The sequence below is a fragment of the Mastigoproctus giganteus genome, chromosome 4, assembly GCF_048544385.1.
Source record: "Mastigoproctus giganteus isolate SK-2022 chromosome 4, ASM4854438v1, whole genome shotgun sequence".
NCBI lineage: Eukaryota > Metazoa > Arthropoda > Arachnida > Uropygi > Thelyphonidae > Mastigoproctus > Mastigoproctus giganteus.
Window position 1 is genome coordinate 2,272,238 of NC_143578.1, and position 22,498 is coordinate 2,294,735.

Consider the following 22,498-nt stretch of genomic DNA (forward strand, 5'->3'; position numbering starts at 1 on the left):
TGTGCTACCACAAACACCTTGCCTAATCCCTTATAGCAATTGTCAGAAAGTGGTCTGCTTCGCCGTCGGCACCTCTCTCTAGGGCCACGCTCGCCGCTGGCTACTTCTTCCCCCCCCCCACTTGTGTTCTTGGGATAACCCGGGGTTTTTCTGTATTTGCCGTTCAGTTTTTCGTTGTCTTCAAGGACGCTGCTAATCCTTTAAACCGTAATTACCTATGGTTTCTGCAGCCATGAGCGAACCTACTACTTGCACAGGGTGTGGTTATCAAGTTGACTATGTCCTCGTGTGCACTTCGTGCAAAGCCGTTCGCCTCTGTGGGCCATGTAGCCCATACGCTAATCTGAAAAGACTTGCAAAGAAAATTAAAAATTCTTGGAAATGTCAACTTTGCAAACAAGCAGAAAATGACTCGAGGAATATCGATGACACTTCACCTAACTTACAAACCGATCTGGAGTGCGTATCCCGTCGGGATTTTATTCAGCTACGTGATTCTGTAAACGAAATTCAGACCGCAATCTCTCAACTTTCTGCTGAGTTTACACAGTTAAAGGACTCAGGGCAACAGAGAACCGACATCACAGGTGCGAAACCTGACGAACTACTAGAACTGAGGATACCTGAACCCGGTGTGTCATATTCTGGAATCAAGGACGCAGTTGTTGAGATTACCGAGCGGCTGATCTCCAGATTTAATCAGCTTGAAAATAAATTATTAAACTTCAGGACACCCTCATCAGAAGCAATAGCGAAAATAGATCATGGAAATGAAATCTCAAAAGCACAACTGGCAGAGCTACAAGACGACATCACAGTGCTACACAAAGAAAACAAGGAGATGAAATTTATACTCCTTGATATCTATAATAAGATCGAACTGAGTAAGCTAGCAGATCCGAGCAAACTCACTAACCTTCTGAACTCAGACGAACTTCGTAGATTATATAAAAATTACCCAAAGGCCATTACAGTATCAGTCTGCCCCGAATGTAGGAAAAAATCAATCCCCAGTCCTCCATCAGAAGCTCTAGGTAGGAACGAATCTGAAAAACGGCTAAACACAGGATTTCGTCGTGCGCCATCTCCTCACTCCAGCCAGCTTCTAAAAACAGATGGGAAAGGACAACAACCATCCACAAAAGCGCATCATTCACGTGCGCTCAAGAAGAACCTGAAAAGGGCAACTGATGTTAATCACCACTCAACAAAAGAGAGGTTTCCACAATTACAGAAGCAGGCTCCACCAACGGTCAATGGCACCGCATGTATAAACTCTCTTACTTGCAATAACGAATTCTCTACCTCTATGCCAATGAGGCAAAAGTCATCATTTCCACCTTCACACCCAACTCTTGGCAATGCCTGTCCTGTCATACCTCATTCGCAATTCTCATATTCACAAGGCCTGGGATTAAGTGTCGGAGCGAATTCAATATTCGAACCAGCGAATTCCTCCACATTACAATTTCCACTCCCAGTTCACCCCACTGCATATCCATCCTATCCTATGCAACCAGAGGAAAGTACAAGTATGAACCTCAGGGTGAGCCAACGAACAAGTACGGCCTCACGTGAATGGCTTCGAATTGGCACATCGACCAACTCCAAACTGCAGCCTTCCCACACACCTCCCAGACGGCAGAAGTCCAGATCCTCTAGTGGACTTTTCGTATCTCGCTTAGCCCCAAATACCACAGCAAACCATGTTGCTGAGGTTCTACGTGATCAACTAAACCTTCGACTAAAGGTGCAGCAACTTCACACCAGGAACCCCCGCTGCGCATCGTTCAGGGTTGAATGCGCACAGGACCTGTTCAATTTAATTGGGACCGAATCCATCTGGCCTATTGGCACCATTATTCGACCCTTCTATAATAGGAGAACCAGTCACCTTCCCCAACCTCCACTTCTGCACCAAAACGAAGTCTGCAACATCACTACCCACAGCTGACGGGACTTGTTCCCGGACAACTTCCAAAGATCTCAACAGTCCTCCTTTCGTACCACTGCTCCTCTGCCAAACCCCACCGTTAAGGCACCACTCCGCCATGATACGAGTATCCTGAGCCCCCTAGGTGATGGACCCCATAAAATACCAGTCCATATTTCGTCAGGACGTCGAGCCGTTCGCTTTCGAACACGCCAACTCAGAACACCTCCAATCAGGACGGAAGTTCGTCGAACACCCGTCATCAGGGTGTACTTCCAAAATATCATGTCCATTAGGAACAAACTAGACTCAGCAGAACAGATCTTCCTCTCCCAAGTCGCTGATGTGGTCTGCCTCGCAGAAACGTGGCTTCAACCTAATCAAGATACACTCTTCTGCTCAGCTATTGCTGGTTACAACATGCTGTCTGCATCCAGGGAGCAATCTAGAGGCGGTGGAGTAGCCATACTGTACAACACCTCCCTATTCTCATATGAGAATTCGACCTCAACTACAACTGAAGATTTCGAAGCGATTATAGTCTCGCTACGCTTCCACTCCAGCCACATTGATATCGCATCTGTGTATATTCCCCCAGGGCCTACAATTGAAATTATTGAAGATTTAGGGAATTGGCTCTTAAATCATCTTCGTCCGTCTGCACAACGCCTTGTTTGTGGTGATTTTAACCTGCCTCCAAACCGACATCACCTCTTTATCAGGCTCTGCGAGTTCTTCGAATCCATCAACATGATACGGGTCAATGAGAACCCCACCAGGGGATTGAACCTACTGGATCTCGCTTTTGCTTCAACACCATGCACAGCTGAGGATGATCCCATCGCATTCTTCCTGTCTGATCACCAGCCCATAGTTTTGACATGGTCATTGCAGGTGCCAAACTTCAACATCCCTGACAACAAAATAGTCAAATATGTTTCAGCACCTAAATACCTTAATCCTCAACTCTGTGTAGAAGCAGCATCTTGCATTCCTTGGGATGTCCTCATTGACTGCGACCTCAGCCTTGCAGTGACACTCCTGTCTGACTGGATTAAATCCGTCACCGACTATGCTGCCACCAAACGAGTAACAGTAACTCCCCGTTCCAGATCGTGGTGGACTGCTGATCTTAACAACAGCTTCAAAATGAAACAAGTCCTACATAAGAAATGGAAGCATACGAATGACAGTAAAGACAGAATCGCCTTTTCCCGTGCCAGGGCCCACTTTAATCGAAAGAAAGCTGACGCAATCCAAGTGAACCTTAACCGCACTCTGAGGAAAGGAAAGCCATTCTATGCTGCCCCACATGGTGGATTCAATCACATGCTTGATCCTCAAGAATGGCTCAAATACATCGCCAGATTTTCAAATACAACCACAGTCCCATCTACAGTTGTCCAGCCTGACTATGAAAACCCTTCGGATGTCCTAGGGACTATCCAGATCACGGAACAGGAGCTCATACGTGCCATCAATTCCCTTCCCACAACAGCCACTGTTGGGGAGGATGGAATTCCACAATTTATGATCAAATGCTTAAGCACATTCATCATAGGCCCTCTTCGCTCGATCTACAACAGATGCCTCGCTGAGCATTATTTCCCACCCCAGTGGAATAAATACAGAGTGTACCCCATCCCCAAAAACCAATTTGCCACAAACGTCAGCCAGTTCAGACCCATATCAGTTGCCTCTTGTCTGTTAAAAACTCTTGAAAAGGCTTTGCTACCCACAATCACTCAACAAATCCTCCAGACGAAACCACCTGAAATCCACTATGCTATCGCAGGAAAATCATCAATCACTAACTTAGCAGCCACCACAGAACGAATTCTCTCAGCATTCGAACAAAGAGCTGAGCTAGCAACCACATACCTCGACATAAGCGCAGCCTTTGATGCCGTGTCGATTCCGGCCTTGCTCCTCCTACTTAAGGAGAGTTTTCACATTCGAGGTGATATGCTGTGCTTTTTGGAATCACTTCTCAGTCACAGAATACTTATTCTCCATCGGCAGCAACATACCCTATCCTGCGACATTACTGCTGGAGTACCGCAGGGTGGTGTCCTGTCTGGTGTCCTGTTCACAGCCATCATCGTGCCCATTATTGCCTCAACGAATGGTCTCCTATGCTATGCCGATGACTTCAAACTGCTGACTCCAATTAACCCTGGCGACAACCCCGCCCAGCTCAGCAACAGGATCAATTCCCAACTTAAGGATCTAGAATTGTACCTGGCAAACTTCAATCTAAAAATCAACCCTCTGAAGTCTGCTCAGGTTATATTCTCCCTTAAATCCATGCCGACAGTACTCAACGTTTCACTCGCAGGGGTACGAATACCAAATGTGCCCTCGCACACAGACCTTGGCGTTCTCTTCGACCAAAAGATGTCCTTTGTCAACCAGATCGACAAACTCAGTACCAGATTTTCTCGTCTACGGTGGATCTCAAAGCAGCAGCTGCTACACGTCCGACATCCTGCCACTGTTAAAAGGTTCATCACCTCCACCGTCTACCCTGCCATTCTCTATGGTGCAGAAATATGGGCCTCTGCTGCACATACAAACCTTAAGCGGGTGCACACAGCTGAGTACTGGCTACTGAAATGGGCGAATAACAAGCTTCGGCTACCTCCCGCTACCACAACTACCATGATGGCACAAGCACTCGACATCCCGAGGTTGAAGTTCCTGATCGTTGAAAAGAGGCTGGTCTTCACAGCCAAACTCATCTCAGGCCAAATATCATCTCCAAATATTTGGAATGCTTGCTCTTGGAGGATTCCACAGCCAAGCCTAAGGTCGGTACCAGCACTTGTGGCTCACCACAACAGGCTTGTACTCACCGAAAGATTTCTGCCCAAGCAGATGCTCGCTGCCCTCAACCGTGTGGACGCCGACATCGACACCATAATAAGTAAAAAGAAGGACAGACACAACTTTATCAAAGCTCTTGAAACCCGAATCACTGCCAAGTTGTATTTGTTTTTCTTTATTTGTGTTCAGCTCCTTGTTTTTATGATGTATTTGTATTTCTTTTTGCATCTGTAATCTGTATTTTGTAGCCTTTTGTATGTGTTCGCTATATTTTGTAGCCATTTGAATTTTTACTTATGTTATCTCTTTGTGAACCCCTGGCGCTCGTCGCCGTGATGGGATATTGTGCTGTAATTCTACTTCACAATAAAGATTTATTTATTTATTTATTTATAGAAGCCTTTGTTGTTTTAATTTTGCATTCTTTTCCAAAGAATTTTTATTATCTGCCTTGCTTGCCTGACCTTTGTGTCTTGATCACAGAGTATAATTTACATCTACCATAGACTTCTGTATCACCTTATAATTAATTTGACTATTGAGACATTTTCTTCTCTGTCACATGTCTCAATAGTCAAACTGACATCCATTTAGGTTCTAACCTTGAACAGTATTTCTTCGTTTGTTTGAAAACCCTAGTAGCTTCTTTAATTACTTCCTTGAATTCCTCTGATTTAGAATTTTCTGTTCGTTACATCATGAACTGGTCCCACTGCACACAATTTAAGAAATGTCGGAGACAGTTTTTAAAGACAGTTTAAGAATTTTCGACAGCCTTACTAAATCAAAAGCCTTTCCCTTTATCCTTGAAACTAGTTATGGATTTAATTAAATTCCACATTAGTAAGTTGTGATCACTGCCAGCAAATGAGTTTTACTGCAGATTCTTATGAATAAAGAATCACTGCTGATAACCAGGTCAATAGTATCGCTTCTTCTCTTTGCCTCTTCCACGTACTGCTGCTGCTGTAGAAAACATCATCCAGGAAATCCACAAAGTCTTGCTAGTCTGTGACTGAGCAACTCACAAATTTCAGTCAACATCTGGAAAGTTAAAATTTCACATTAAGAGGTATTTTGATTTTCTAATCCGGGCTATTTCCCTGTATAGCTGTTTGGTATACTTATCACCGACATTATGCCTATAAATCACTCCTACTCTCAATTTAGCTTCCCCAGTACTTATATCACACCAAACTGATTCAACGTTGTACTGGTCACCCATCTCAATTGGATGCACTGCCTTTGATTGAATAAGCTAAGAGCATAACTCCATCCACGTGTTCTTTCCTATCTGTCTGTCTTTCCTGTATACATTGTACTCCCCATATTTAAATTCAATATCACTTTTTTTCTGAGTGGCACCACGTCTGTGCTGTTCTTACAAAGTCTACATTTTATGATTTAATCAGTACTTCAAATTCATCAAATTTCTTTACAATGCTCCTAGCATCAGTGTACATGCAAGTATACATGCACTTGGTCTTAGTTAGTTACCCTAACACAGCCCATGTATTCATTTGTTCCATGATGAACGACAGCAGGGCTTGAACTCCCAGACATCTTGCTTTTCAGGATGCTGAATGTACCAATAGTAGCAATGCAAGAATCATTTTCACTTCTGCCTGCAGCTATAGTTAAACTATTTGTATGTGTATCTCCGCGACCCACCTATCACTGCCCTCTTAGCATCCGCAAATAAACTTGCACCCTTTCTATTCAAGAGTATCCAATCCGAGTAGTTGGATAAATAAGGTGGGTATTTTTTGGGGGATGATGGTGTATGCACGATCGTTCCCTAAAAATTGGCACATCATACTAATACTGTACTGTACTTAGTTACGGTAATTTTAGAATGTGCTGAATTTTGCGTTTTTCAAAGTCAGTTTCTGCGGTAATTCTGTTGGAGACAATTCATCGCTAGAGGGACAATGTGAACATATCTTAATACTCTATGGATGTGAGTTAATAAGGTATCTTCTCTCAGGATGCTGTGTAACGGAGTAATGATTACCGAAAGATTTAGGTTCTTGTCAGGTAAGAATTTCAAAGTTTTTAGAATTACATATGATTAAATAGCGTGTACATGAAGGCTAAGGTCCTAATGATGATCACCAGTACCAAGTTAATTGATGGGGCTCTCTCTGCACTTGTCTGTTCAGACTGATGCTGGCGCATACGATTAGTGCGGTCTGTGCTCAGAAAAAGAATTTTTGTAAAAAAAAAAAAAAGGTACCTGTTTTTAGAGGAATGGGATTCACTTAATTAGAATGGGTTCCAGGGGCATAATAATAGAGTTAGTAGCAGACATTTGCCCCAGGCGCCGGCCTACGGGAACCTAACCTTTTTTTTTTCACTAGCTAAAAATGAAAGCTATTAAAAAACCTACACTTCTTTTGCTGAATCCGTCCCGAATTTGGCCATGCCTGCAACGCGGTGACAATCTGTACCCGTAATCTGGAGTTCAGCCTAATATTTTATATAATTTACATAAAGGGTTGGCAAATATAACCCATTGCTCCTGGGTGCAATGTAAAAATCACTTTCACTTCAACTGCAAGCAGGGGATTTTGTGCAGTTTTTTTGGATGTGAAACGACCTGAAGTGCAAAGTGTCCAGATTATGAAGCATGTTTGGGCAGAGAGGAATATTGAGGACAAGCAGACACACAGGCTGTGTTAGAGTTACTAATAGCAAAAAGGGTTATTAGTGGAGTCTGTGGTAATACTCCAGATAACGGTATCCCTTATGAAACGGTGCCGAGAAGAAGAGGGGGAAAAGCAGTGATGTACAGTTCATAACTCCATCCACTAACTGCGGTCCCCTCTTCTTCTCGATGACTGTACATGGCGGATGTCACGTGCCATAACAGTATGTCAGAGCTGAAAAACAATGAAATTCATGGCAAAACGGCAATTTTTTCGTAGCAACAACTAAAAGTAAATGCAATTTATTCCAGGAAGACAAAATGCCATGCAACATAACACGTCAGAGTTAAAATTAATAAAATTCACAAAAACTAATTTTTTTGCAAAACAAGAAACAAAAAGTAACATGACATGCTGAAAACGACCAGTTTTTGCTGAATACCTCATAAAAAGGTAACCTAAAAACCTAATCATTTTTCACTAAACACAAATGAAAGTTGATTAAAAACATGACTCCCATTATATATATTTTTTCGTCCAATGGTCGGTTTTGCTTGAATCCCTCCTGAAGTCGCAAATGAAAGTCAATTGAAAACATGACTCCCATTATAATTTTATTTTTTCGTGCAACGACCGGTTTTGCTTGAATCCCTCACGAAGTCGCGTAAAAACCTAACCTGAAAACCTAACCATTTTTCTAAACACAAATGAAAGTTGATGAAAAACGTGACTCCTGTTATAATTTTTTTTTTTTTTTTCGTCTAACGGCCGGTTTTTGCTTGAATCCATCTCGAAGTTGCATAAAAACCTAACCTTTTTTCGCTAAACAGAAACGAAAGTCAATGAACACATGCAATAAACAATAAAATTGCTCATTGCATAAGCACAAAATGACAATATAGAATTTTTTTTTTTAAAGAATGCAACCTACACAACACTCAATGTTGATTGAGTGTTGTGTAGGTTGCATTCTTTAAAAATAGTTACTAATACTAGGTTAATGATATGCAAAAACAACACAGAAATACAAATAAAACTCGCCTCATCAGTCCTGGCCTGTAGGCTTGTATAAAAAAACACAAAAAGAGATAAACAAAATAAGAAAATGTGACAGCAACACACGGCAGAAAAAAAAAACAACCAAACAGTTTACTTTTCTCTTTCTCATCACTGATAGTGCACCTTCCTTCCATGTTTTTCTAGGGCATCCTCACCTTCTTTTCTCTTGTGGTAGCTATTCTCATATAATTTTAGGCCATCTCTCATCATTCATGCACAGCAGATGTCCAGACACAAATTCGTCAAAGTAGGAAGATTCTTAGTGCTTTCAACTCTATATAGTGGGACAACAGTATCTCCCATAGACTATTCTATTCATTCTATAAAATCTTCATCTGTGTGTATACATCTTATTTCCTCATTCGTTATCCTCTGTAGCCTGGAAACCCTAGCACTCCAATATAGGTAGTCCATCTCTAGGGCCCTAAGCTTCTTTTTTTTCACCCTCTTTCAATGTCCACACCTCATAGCCATAGCACAGTACCAATTCCACTAACAACTGTTTGATATGTTTTTTAGTTCTACAGGAGATATTGTTGTCACAACGTATAGAGTTGGGGACACTAAGAATCTTCCTGCTTTGATGAATTTGTGTGTAAACTTCCTCTTTCCTTAATCCTTTCTTAGTTAATCTACATCCAAAATATTTTAAAAAGTCAACAGGCTTTAGATGTATAGACTGTATAACTTCCAATTCATCAGGATGTTCTGCTGTGCTTAAATATTCTGAATTTGTAAAATTGATAGAGGCCCCATTGGTCATATGTAAGATGCAATTTTCTCAACATGAATTCTAAATCATAAACTTCTTGCGCAATGATAACCTGATCATCAGCAAAATTTAGACTCCACAGATTCTGTCATTAATTGGTACTCCCATTCCATAAGAACTTCTTTTCCATTCTTGTAAAGCACATTTGAAGAAAGCATTAAACAGTAAAAGTGATAGGGTGCTTTTGTTGGATAGATTGGGTTAGATAAAGCATTCCCAACTTTAATATATGCCACGTTGTTATCGTACAGTTCCACAAGCTCTGGATCAACTGACATATTTTGAAGGGCTTTCCATAATTCCTTTCTTGGAAAAGGAGTCATAAGATATTGACTGACAATTATAAAGTTTGAAAATCATTTTCTTATAATATCACTTTCATCCTGGAGTGGAAATTGTAAGCTTTCGTTTACTGATGCTATTATTTTAAGGGATTTTGATAACTTTATCATCAACATTCTAAAAAGAAAGAAAAAAAAAAAGATTTGGATCTAATTTTAGAAACAGTCATACACAAAGAACCATGTTCCACAGATATGAGTGAGTCTCAAAATTCTCAGAATTAAGCTAGGTAGAACAATTTAGCAGAAAAAAAGCAAGAAAGAGTTAAATGCGTGGTCTTTGTGAAGACCAAAAAATAGCAACGCCCTAGTGATGACATTTTTTATTTATTTGTTGCACTAGGCGGTCTCAGCCAGCTTTCCTGGCACCCCCTCCTCTATTTACATACTCTATAGATAATTGCAATTCTCTATTATGACATATCCATTATAATATATCCTGACCCAAAAGATCAGGAAGGCTCTATGATCCAAAATACTTAAAAATTGACACGTCAATTGACCTCTTTAGGTGCTAACCCTGGAAAGCTCTTAATGAAATTAATATTGAGGAAGCAGCGTTTTGGTTTCAGAGATGGCTGTCATTCATTGCAAGAGTGGCTATGTCAAGAGTATGTGTCATCTGCCCACGCTCGAAGCCATGGTGGTCCAACACCCTTCTACATCAATTTAAAGAAAAGCAGACTACATGCTCAATTCAAGAGACTACCTTCAGAGAGATCATACTCAGCTTATTCACTAGCTAGAAGCACCGTCCAAAAATACAAGAAGCAGGCAAGCGACAAGTTTATGGAGAAAAGGATAGCCTGTGGACAGCAAGCCTGGTCGACCAATCAAATTGGGTCACCCCAATCATTAGACTTAGCCAAATGGAGCGATCATGTAACTCGATTCTTCAAAACAGACAGTGAAGCGGCAAACTTCCCCTGGAACAGTACCCACTACGACTTAACTAACCTCACTAAAGTGTTGCTATGCAAAGAGGAGCTAATCAAGGCGATCGATGCCCTGGTCGATAAGAAAACGATGGGAAGTAACTCTATTCCCACCTTTTGTCTAGAAATCGCCTCCTACTTCATCAGCGAGGAGCTGACGAAGATGTACAACAGCATCCTACAAAAGGGAGTCATCCCAGCCGCTGGCTGAATTATAGAGTTGTCCCAGTTCCATAAGTGCAAAACCCCTCAATACTGACTACAGGCCAATTTCCATTTCCTCACATCTTCTCAAATGCCTAGAGAAGTTCATTTTCAAAACTGTCAGCAATCAGATCCTCTCCAGCGACCTCAGCACGCGCGCGCACACACACACTATGCACTCTCACAAAGATCACCAATAACATGTCACAGGCTCTAAACTTGAAAACCCTTCAGGCCTGAGAACAAGGATCTGTTCTTCATGCTATCTTCCTGGATTTGAAAGCTGCCTTTGACTCAGTACAGTTTAATAATCTCACGTGCTGGAGAACTACTACAGTTTCACGGGTAATATCGCTACACTCTTCAGAAGTGTACTCGCCAAGAGATTTCTCATCTTTCAGCAAGGGAATTTCTTCATCACCAAGCAGGTGGAAGTCAGCATACACCAAGGTGGATGTTGGCAGTGCCATTTTCGGCAATATTTCTACTGCTAATGAACAAGATACCTGCACTTATGGCCTACGCTGATGATATCATATGCTATCTATCAAGCTCTGCTAACACCTCACCAGACCCGGCAAAGGATCTGTCGAAATCTGTTACCCTCAAACATGCCGCTTTTTTGGGCTAAAACTAAACCTGGAAAAAATCAAAGTATATTATTTTCTCACTAAGAGCACAAGCAGACCTCAATCCAGCAGTCTCTCTGCAGTTCTTTCTTCTCTCAGTGTGTTACAGGCTTTAATATCTGTGAGGTATAATCCTCATCCAGTTCTGTCTAGTATTCAGCAGAAGATTCACTTCCTCCTTGGATGTGAATATGATATCTGCTTCTGCTGGATTCCCAGCCACATTGGGATTAGGGGAAATGATTTGGCTGACGCCGCAGCCAAATCAGCAATTCCCAATAATAACCGCTGCCTGTCAGTCCCCTATACAGACTACAGGCAAATAATACACCAAAACATACACTCCCAATGGCAGGACTCGTGGAATAGACAGACTGGAAATAAACTATATTGTATAAAGCCTGTAATTGAACCGTGGCAGTCTAGTCTGCGCAGGAATTGTAAGGAGGAAGTTGTTCTTGCCCGGACCCGCATAGGACACAGTCATTTAACTCATTCGTTTTTGCTGAGGGCTGATGACCCTCCTATGTGTATCCTGTGGCACAATTTTAACTATGAGACACATTTTAATTGATTGTCCAGATTTTAGTAATATCCGTTTTACTGCTTTTAATCATCTGACTGAGCCGTATACACTCAGTCAGATTTTATCCGACAATGACAGTGTGTCTACTATTTTTAGATTTTTAAAAACAATAAATATTTTTACTCGTATATAAAATTTTTACATTTTTCTTTTATACTTTTTGACATAGTGACCTAACTAATTAGGTCACTGAAAATTTAAAATTTTTTATAAATGACCTGGTCTTGGCGCATTATAGCCTTAGTAGCTAATGCGCCAATAAAACCAAAACTAAACTAAACTAAATCTCTCTGCAGCCCTCAATTGTGGGGCATCTCATCGTCGCTCATTCAGTTAAATTCTTAGGGGTGACAATGGATGAAAATCTGACTTATAAGAATCAAATCCAGCAACTGCGCTCAAAAGCACTACAGGCCTTCTGGGGCATGAAACTCAACCTCTCTAGATCGCATAATAAAGAAACAGTCAGGAAATTTCTCTTCTACTATTCCAACTCAATCATCGTTACAGTTCTTAACCAAATCCATTTGTTTATAAAGCATATGGTAGAACTTATCCTTTTCAGCATCAGGTGCATTGTCTACAGGTGCCCCATATATATCTACTCAAGGAAGATGTCCCACCTTAATGCACGCATTGTACTTTACCACTTACCATCAAACATATAGTCTTAGATTGTAAGCACTATTCCTATTTCCGAAAAACTACTTTCCTTTCACTCTCGAGACTGAAAGAGCCTCTATCACTCGCCCATATTATTGGAAACAATGCGAATTTAAATGAACTATTTACCTTTCTTAAGCAGATACGAATATATAATTTTTTGTGATGACAAATTGGACCGAATTTTTAAATAAAAACATGTTATAGGAACGGGCACATCTTGGCCCCAGTTGCCGTTGTGCCCAAAAACACCAATACCAAGTCTACAGGTACATATACACCCAACCTAACCATTTCCTGGCCATGTACATTGAAAATAATTTTAATGCATCTTTCATTAATTTGATCATAGCCCTTAACAAATCCTTCTAGTCTCTTACCCACTAGAACACCAACACCTGCTTTAGCTCTTTCTGATTTTTCAATGCCACTCACTAAAGCATATTCTCTAGTCTGTTCATTCCCTTTTTCTTTGTTTCGGTCATGACAAGAATATCAAGGTGCATCTCTTTTGCTTCAGCAACTATGTCTTGTGTGAGCTTCCACGAACGTTCCATATACCAGTATGATACTCCTTTTTTCATGCTTAAGTCGTTTTCCTTTTAGTCCATCTGGCTTCTTTGCAATTTAATGGTATTTTTAGTGGTAAAGTGTTTTTCCAAGTGCCAGGGTGCTGGCCAGACTCCTAAACCCTCAACCTGTGAGGGACCAGGGATTTGATATTGTGGTTACCTTCCCCTAGCCTTTGCTGATCCAACAGCTCATCCTGCAAGGCAGCAAGCTGGTGATGCTTATAAGACGTCATTTCCTACCTTGACACAGAGATGTCATTGACTTCTTGTGGCATTTAAATTGGAATGAACCTGCCACAGTTCATCCCTCCACACTCTGTTATCGCTGCCGCTTTGGTTCGTAACTGCTTATTGGTTATTCGCAGCTAACCCACATACTATGGGCCATTCGCTATCCGCCACCTGCAACCTGTCTGGTGGCTGAGGCCCCCCTCCAGATTTTACATGTCATACATTACCTTATTTACAGTATTGCATTAGAATAAATTGAATGATTTAATACAATGTAAATAATATGCTGTGGTCAGCTTGACATCGTTTTGATATTCATGAAAGTTTTTTTCCCCCTTTGCGGTATTAAAAATATCAAACAATTTGATAATATACTTAAGATTGAAGGGACTTCATACCAGGGCCAGATTTACTGAGGTGCAGTTGCTCCAGTGCTCCAAGATTATCCAGGGCCGTGGACTGACATGATTGATGTCAGTCCACGGCCCTGGCATGATTGATGTCAGCCCACAGATATGAAGTTTTCTGAGTAGTACAAAAAGGCTGCAAGAGTAGCTCGTGGTGTCTTGTCAATGATATACAGGAATTTTTCTAGCAGGGATAAGGAGGTGATTATCCCCTTGTATAAGGCAATGGTCAGGCCACACCTTGAGTACTATACAGGTCTGGAGGCCTCATTTTAGGAAGGATGTAGTGCTGCTGGAATGAGTACAGAGAAGGGCAACAAGATTAGTGAATGGAACAAAGGGGTGCTCTTACAAAGAGAGGCTTAAGTTTTGTAAATTACAGTGTCTGGAGACTAGGCACCTGTGAGGTGATCTGATTGAGGTGTATAAAGCCTTGCATCTTTTGAGCATGCTCAATGCTGCTGGGATTCTTTCTCTTGCTCAGAATAATCACCTGAGAGGGCATAAATTAAATTGAGGAAAAGACAGTTGTAGGATAGATGTGCAGAAGTTTTCCTTTAGCCAGTGGGTGGTTGATTGATGGAACAAACTTCCATCTGTCATTATAGAAGTTGATAGCTTAAATAGATTCAAGGCAGAACTAGACAAACATTTGGAGCGAGTGGATGGGTGAAATTAAAAGATTTTTTTTTTTTTTAATGATGCTATATAAGCTTACTTTCTTGCATCATGTGCCTTTGCTAATGCTAATTCAGAAAAAGGAGAGTTGATCAAAAATTCCTTCCGATGGAATAAAAGGTAACTCCTTGTTTATTCTTAAATAAAGTTGAACATTATAAAAATTTAGGATGGTTTAATTACTATCATTTAGGATAATTTACAAAGCTGGAATATTTCAGAGAACATTTTCTATTAATAATTTTCCTGTTTAGTTTCATCGGTGGCTAAAGAGGAAAATTATTAACAAAAATGACAAATGTTATATGATTTAAGTGCACAAAGAAAGAAAATTGCTGATTATTATTTATATTTATCGGTTTTATAAGACTAAATAATAGGCATTTTTATTTTAATCAAGGAACTTTCCAGTTACTTAGAATTAGGCATGTGATCCCACAAAATCCTGCACGAAATAAATCAAAGATGGGTCTCAAAAGAAATCTTGGTGATTATGTTGTTGCAGGTACAATTGTTCTAAGACAGTGGAGTGTCAAGGTTCATCCTGGGTTAAATGTAAGTAAATAAGATCTTTTTTTTTTTGTCTATTTTTATTTTTATTTTTAATGTTTTGCTTAATCTAGTTTCAGTGTTAGCCATTATAGTGTAAGAAAGCTTAGGCCTTTTGCTGTACCACCAGCCAAAAATAAATAAATTTTTGGCTGGTGGTACAGCATTTATCATTTTGTTCACTCTAATCTTAGTTATGATATAAACAACATATCAAGTAAAGCTCTCATTCGCTAATTACTAAGCAATACAATGGTATTTCAGAAACTGAAAATGAGAGTTTTACTCAATCATGTATATTTGTGTTTCTCCTCCTTGCATAGGTATTGATCCAGCTGCCGCTTGAATTTTCCCAAGCTGTTAGCCTCAGCTATCCACAGAGTAACGTATTGCAGTAAATAACTCGTTGGCTAAAGAAAACATCCCTTAATCCAGTTCAAACCTCTTTCCACTTCCCTATAATTTGAATTAATGTCCTGTATTCCTAATATCATTTAACTATGAAAATTTCATCTTCATTGATTTTACTTTCCTTCTCAGCATTGAAGACCCTAATCAGCTGTTCTCTGCACAAACTTTCTCCACAAATGTTTAGTAATCCATTGACAGGATCTTATATCATACCTCCTTGCTGCTTGTCTACATTGCATAATTTCATGCCCGCCTGTATCATAACTCCAAAATCCATTTCTTCCTCTACTATTTTTAATTTAACCCCTCCATGTGTACACTGACCTACCATTTATATTTAGACACCCTCCCTTGATAGTGGGTCATGTCCTACCCAAGCAACATGTGTTAGACACAACTATAAATATGCTCATAAGTCTTCAAGAAGACAGTAGTACAATTGTGAATGCAAAATGTCACGAGCAGTGAAGCTACAGACTTAGGGTACAGAATGATAATAGGATGCCACATAAACATTCAATCTGTGTGTGATATTTCAATATCACCAAAGATTCCCCGGGCTGATGACTGGTGATGTGATATGCAAATGGAAGTGAAGTGGTGCTGAAACTATTATGGAATGGCCCAGAACACATCTGAAGTTGACAGAATGTGACAGGAGAGGCCGACAAAGGATCATCTGCTTGGAACAGAAGTCAGTGTTATCTGCAAAAAGGCCTCTAAGGTTGGGGTTATACATACCATAAGTTTAGACAAATACACCAACCATTTAAATAAACTGATTTAATGATAAAATAATACTGAATAGTATACTGATTCAATAAACTGTAAAATAATAATTTACCAAAAACTGATTTACTTTAAAACAAATAAAAATGAATTGATGGATTTAAAATGCATTAAAAATTTATAAATTAAAAGTGATAAAACACCATTAAAGCTTTCGGAGGCATCCGCCTCCTTTCTGAACAATAATGAAGTTCAAGCGACACAACCTTAAATATCAGGCTCACGGCCCACATGTCTGACAAGGCACATGTTCAACACTCCCTTCATGTGTGCTGGAACCGGAAATGGTCTGGGAGCGTAGCAAATTAAAACGTTTGTCTCTGGCAAAGACCACAGCCTCCAAAAGGAGGTGGAGCCGAACTCCTCTTTCTCTATTCATATTATTGTTACCAGATGACCCAATCCACAAACTCTCCAGCCACTTGCGGTTACAGAATCTATGCACCCGGTCAAGGATGACAGCATTCTCAGGGGATACCTGATGTTGTGTTTCCCAATAGTGTTCAGCTATGGCTGAACACTATTGGGAAACACAACAATTTTTTTTTTTGACAAAAAAAAAAATTGTTTTGAACGAATCCATGAATGCTGATGTCTGTCTAGGTGTCCTGCACAATGCTACGTTACCTACATTGTCAACACGTCTGGAAAGACCTATTTTTCAGCAGGATAACATTCCATGTCATACTTCTTGCATTGTGACTCTGATAAATTAAATTATCGGGGGGGGGGGGGGTGTAAGAAGATACTGGCCAAAAAACATCTGAACTGGTCATCACTTCGAAGGCTGAATTGCAGAAAATATCGAAGGGTACTAACAAACAACTGGTGGAGAGTGTTCCACAGGGACTACGGTTGTAAAAGCTAAAGGTTTCAGCATGGTATCAGTTTTCTTGTAAATAATTCTTGGTTATTTATAGATATACAAATTTCTGACATATTTTTTAAGCCTATTCAATTCACCCTGAAGGAGTGCTGCTTGATGTTGTTTGTTCATTAACTACTCTCCCAATCTTGTCTGCAAATTTTGACATCACAACTTCTATCCCTTCATCAGTATCACTTAAGAAAATCAGAAACAATGGTTATCCCAACACTGATCCCTTGAGAGATCTCACTTCTGCCCTTAGCGTAATCTAATGAGTAACTATTAATCACAACAGTGTTCCTCCAATCTGTCTCATGTCCTGGGCCATTCTTCAGTCCATCTAATGATTTTATCCACAATTCCTGCCTATATGCTAACCTCTTGTGTAGGACTAATTCTTTTGTTAAATGCGAATGAACATGTTGAATTATTTCATGCATGACCGTGAAAATAGCCAAATAAGTTAACTAATCATGACTTTTCCTTTACAAAATCATGTATGTTCCCTTTAGAATTCTGTTTCTGTCTAAATGTATTGTCCCTGTGATTTTCTCTACTGAATTCAAACTGACTGGCCTATAGTAACCCACTTTGCTTTGAGAACTGCCTTTATTCACTTTTTTTTTTTTTTTTTTTTTTTATGAAACCCCCAAACACGAAAGGTATCAAAACCTATAGTACTTAGTACCGTGCATGGGTTGAAGGAGAAGTATGGGGGGAGGGGGGTGTCGGAAACCTTGCTCTAGAGACTAAACATGGGTTTCACCACTTCAAGCCTCCAATAAGCAAAGTGGTGGTATTTTGCCGGTTGATGAAAGTCATCTACCACTGGCAATAGAGTGAATAAATGCAGTTCTTCTCCAATCCAAAGGAATGTGTTCTGAGTCCATTGTTGTCCTCACTTATAATTAATGATTTATAGCACTCTCTTGCTGCTTTCTTCAAATCCTACTTCAAATCTTATGATGTAAGAAAGCAAGCTTATACAGCATCAGCCAAGAAAAAAAAAAAAAAAAAAAATTCCCATTTCTATTTGTTCCAAATGTTTGTCCAATTCTTCCTTGAATTTAATCAATTTCTACAATGACAGATGGAAGTTTGATCCAGCAATCAACCACTTTCTCGCTAAAGGCAAATTTTCACACATCTATTCTGCAACTCTTTCCTCATAATCTAAGTAAGAGGAAGAATCCCATCAGCACTCAGCTTGCTCAAACCATTCGAGGTCTTATACACTTCAATCAGATCACCTCACAGTGCCTGTATTGAATGCTATAATTTGCAGAACTTAAGCCTTTCTTGGTAAGAGCAACCTTTTGTTCCCTTCACCAATCTTGTTGCCCTTCTTTGTACTCATTCCAGCACTCTACATCTTTCCTAAAATGAGGACTCCAGACCTGTACACAGTACTCTAGGTGTGGCCTGGCCATTGCCTTATCCAAGTGGATAATCACCTCCTTATCCCTGCTAGAAAAACTCCTGTATATCATTGACAAGACACCATGAGCTACTCTTGCAGCCTGTCTGCAATGCCCAGAAAACTTCATATCTGATTGCACAATTACCCCCAGGTCCTTTTTATTTTCTACCTCCCTCAGTGTAGTACCACAGAGTTGATATGTTACTCTGGTGTTATTGCTACCCATATGCAGTACTTTGCATTTGTCACTGTTAAACTTCAGTTGGCACTTCTCAACCCATTTGCCCAACTCTTCTAGATCCCTTTGCAGTAGTGCACTGTCATTAACAACCATGCCAACCTTTCTGTTGTCTGCAAACTTGGATATTAAGCCTGATATACCTTCATTAATATCACTGATAAATATAAAAACCAATGGGCCCAACACCGTATGCTGGGGAACTCCACTAATACCATTAGTCCACGAAGAACAGTGTCCATTGATTACCATTCTCTGTCGGCTCCCATTCAACCATCCCTTTATCCATAGCTGCAACTTGCCTTTAATACCATACTTCTCCAATTTGTAAGGACTCTTTTATATATATAATTTTTTTGTATGAAAACCCCAAACACGAGAGGTATCAGAATCTATAGTACTTAGTACCGTGCTGGGGTTGGAGGTTGAGAAGACAAAAGAAGATATCTGTTGACATTAGACTTGAACTTCTGTAGACTGTAATTTTCAGGAAATAAGTATGAAGGAAGGTTGTTCCAGAAAATGGTAGTTGAATGAATAAATGAGCAAGATGAAAAGTTGGTTCTGTGAGTTTGAAGTTGGACAGTAAATGGATGCTGGCTGGTGGCTGCATGTGTTCGAACTGTTTTGAAAGAAAGAGAGAGAGAGAGAGAGAGAGCGGGAATTATAGAAGCCAATTCAGAAGAACAGTGCCCGTGGAAGTATCTGCAGAAAAGGCATGCAGCAGAAACAGTACATCGTTGAGACAGAGAGTGGAGAAACTCCATTAGAGATGAGTCATTAATTAATCTAACTATCCTCTTCTGAATGGAATCTAGAAGCCTGAGAGAGGTTTTGGGGGCAACACCCCAGATGTGGGAACAATATTCCATGGTAGCACGGATTTGCGATTTGTACAGTTGTCTGTAAGGAAAGTAACGCCGAGAGCGAAAGAGAAAACCAAGTTTTTTAAATGCGGAGGAAACAGTATTTGCAACACCCCAGATGTGGGAACAATATTCCATGGTAGCACGGATTTGCGATTTGTACAGTTGTCTGTAAGGAAAGTAACGCCGAGAGCGAAAGAGAAAACCAAGTTTTTTAAATGCGGAGGAAACAGTATTTGTAATGTGCTTGTGCCACGAGAGATTAGAAGTCAGGGTAATTCCCAAAAGAGATATATCATTTTGCCTAGAAATTGGAATGTCACCAAAGATAAGCATAGGAGCAGAAGAAGAATCCTTTTCACGAGATTAGCATTAGTAGAGGCATATGATACAAGAAAGCAAGCTTATGCAGCATCAGCCAAAAAAAAAAAAAAACCCCTTCGTTCGTTCGAAATACCTGTCCAGCTCAGCCTTAAATTTATTAGGATATCAACTTCCATGACAAGGGATGGAAGGCTGTTCCACCAACCAACTACCCACTGGCTAAAGGCAAATTTCCGCATGTCTATCCTACATTTGAATTTATGCCCTCTCAGGTGATTATTCTGAGCATGAGGAAGAATCCCATCAGCATTGAGCATGCTCAAACCATTCAAGGCTTTGTACACCTATCAGATCACCTCGCTGGTGCCTAGTCTCCAGACACTGTAATTTGCAAAACTTAAGCCTTTCTTCGTAAGAGCACCCCTTTGTTCCATTCACTAATCTTGTTGCCCTTCTCTGTACTCGTTCCAGCAGCTCTACATCCTTCTTGAAATGAGGCCTCCAGACCTGTATACAGTACTCTAGGTGTGGCCTGACCATTACCTTATACAAGGGAATAATCACCTCCTTATCCTTACTAGAAAAATTCCTGTATATCATTGACAAGACACCATGAGCTGGCGCCTCCGTAGCCTGGTGGGAAGGAGAAGCAGTGCGCAGCACATGCTTCTTGATCAGACCGGGGTTCGAGCCCGTCACCACCAAATATGGCGGATGTGGAAAGGTCAAGGAATGACCACTGCATATTCATGGAGCAATATGGCCTTAGTTGCTAATGCCCTAAAAACGGCGTCTCCGTAGCCAGGTGGGCAGGAGAAGCAGTGCGTAACACACGCTTCTTGATTAGACCGGGGTTCGAGCCCGTGCCCACCAAATACGGATAATGCAGAAAGGTCAAGGAATGACCACAGCATATCCCCGGAGCAACATGGCTTTAGTTGCTAATGCTCCTAAAAACTAAATATAACAATAACCCCTAAAAACCAAATAACAAATAAATAATAACACCATGAGCTACTCTTGTAGCCCATCTGCACTGCTCAGAGAACTTCATATCTGCCTGCACAATTAACCCCATGTCCTTTTCATTCTCTACCACTGTCAGTGTAGTACCACAGAGTTGATACGTTGCTCTGGGGTTGTTGTTTCCCATATGTAGTACTTTACATTTGTCAATGTTAAACTTCATTTGCCACCTCTCAGCCCATCTGCTCAACCTTTCCAGATCCTGTTGCAGCAGCATAGTGTCGGTAGTGTTCTTGACAACCCAGCTAACCTTTGTATCGTCTGCAAACTTGGACATTAAGGTTGATATACCATCATCAATATTATTTATAAATACAGAAAACAATAATGGACCCAACACTGAACCCTGAGAGACTCCACTAATAACATTAGTCCACGATGAGCAGTGTCCATTGATTACCACTTTCTGTCTTCTCCCCCTCAGCCACTCCTTTATCCATAGCAGCAATTTGCCTCCAATGCCACGCTGCTCTTATTTGTGCAGCAGTCCTCCATTTGCAACAGTATCAAAAGCCTTTCTAAGATCCAAGTATATAATATCAAAGTTATTCCCTGCATCCAGTTCTTTTGTGACTGCATCATAGTATCCAATCAAATTGGTCAGGCAAGACTTCCCCTTAACAAAACCATGCTGTGTCCGAGCTATAACTGAAGTCTTGTCTAGATGATCCTGCAGTGCTTCTTTAACCAGTGCCTCCATTAATTTTCTTGGAACAGAAGTTAAACTCACAGGTCTATACTTACTTGTGTCAGCCTTTGATCCTCCTTTGTGAATTGGGGGTCACATTTGCACATCTTCAGTCTGTGGGTACCTCCTCTGAGTCCAGGGAAGCTCTCATAATTATGGCTAAGGGTTTGCTGTCTCTTTTAATATAACTGGATAGATCCCATCCACCCCAGGTGCCTTTCTTGTGTTTATCTTCAACAATTTCTCCTCCTATCTCTGTTTATGACCTTGCCATACGTAATGACAACAAAGGTTGTAGTTACGTATTCGTGATTTCAGTTTATCCATTTTGTACGAGGGCTATGTTCTTCAATTCCTTTTTTGTGTTGAAATAATGGCTAATAAGACAAGACTGAGCTTTAGAAGGATTGAAATCAACTAAGTTTTCTTTGCCCCATTGGAGAATTACCTGGAGATCAGCATTTAAGGCATTGTTAGCAGATATTTGAGAAATTGAATCTGATTGAGCAGGACAAGGTTTCTCAAAATGGAAAACTATGGATAGGATTTCCAGTCAATGGAAGAAGGTCATTAATATTCAAGAAGAATAGAGTGGGGGAAAGAACTGAACCTTGGGGGACACCAGCATTAGTGGAGAAGTTAGAAGACAGAGAGCCATCTACCATGACCCTCAGTGGAAAACCGATTATAAAAAAACAATTGGTAAACCATAAGATGGAAGCTTGTTTAGAATATTTTTATTACTTTTATGCCAAACAGGATCGAAAACCTTTAAGATGTCAAGAGCAACTGCTTATGTTTCACCGAACCTTTCTACTGAATTTCTCCATAAATG

General features: G+C 40.4%; 1 protein-coding gene across 1 annotated transcript in view; it reads left to right on the forward strand.

Annotated features, from left to right (window-relative positions):
* The first annotated feature begins 6,690 nt into the window (after positions 1–6,690).
* mRpL27 (mitochondrial ribosomal protein L27) overlaps positions 6,691–22,498 on the forward strand; it is a 47,565-nt gene continuing 31,757 nt past the window's right edge. Inside the window, exons 1-2 of the mRNA XM_090371275.1 lie at positions 6,691–6,796; positions 14,885–15,039. Coding sequence (XP_090227401.1) covers positions 6,748–6,796; positions 14,885–15,039 — 204 coding nt within the window. The 5' untranslated portion in view covers positions 6,691–6,747. The remainder of the gene's footprint in view (positions 6,797–14,884; positions 15,040–22,498) is intronic.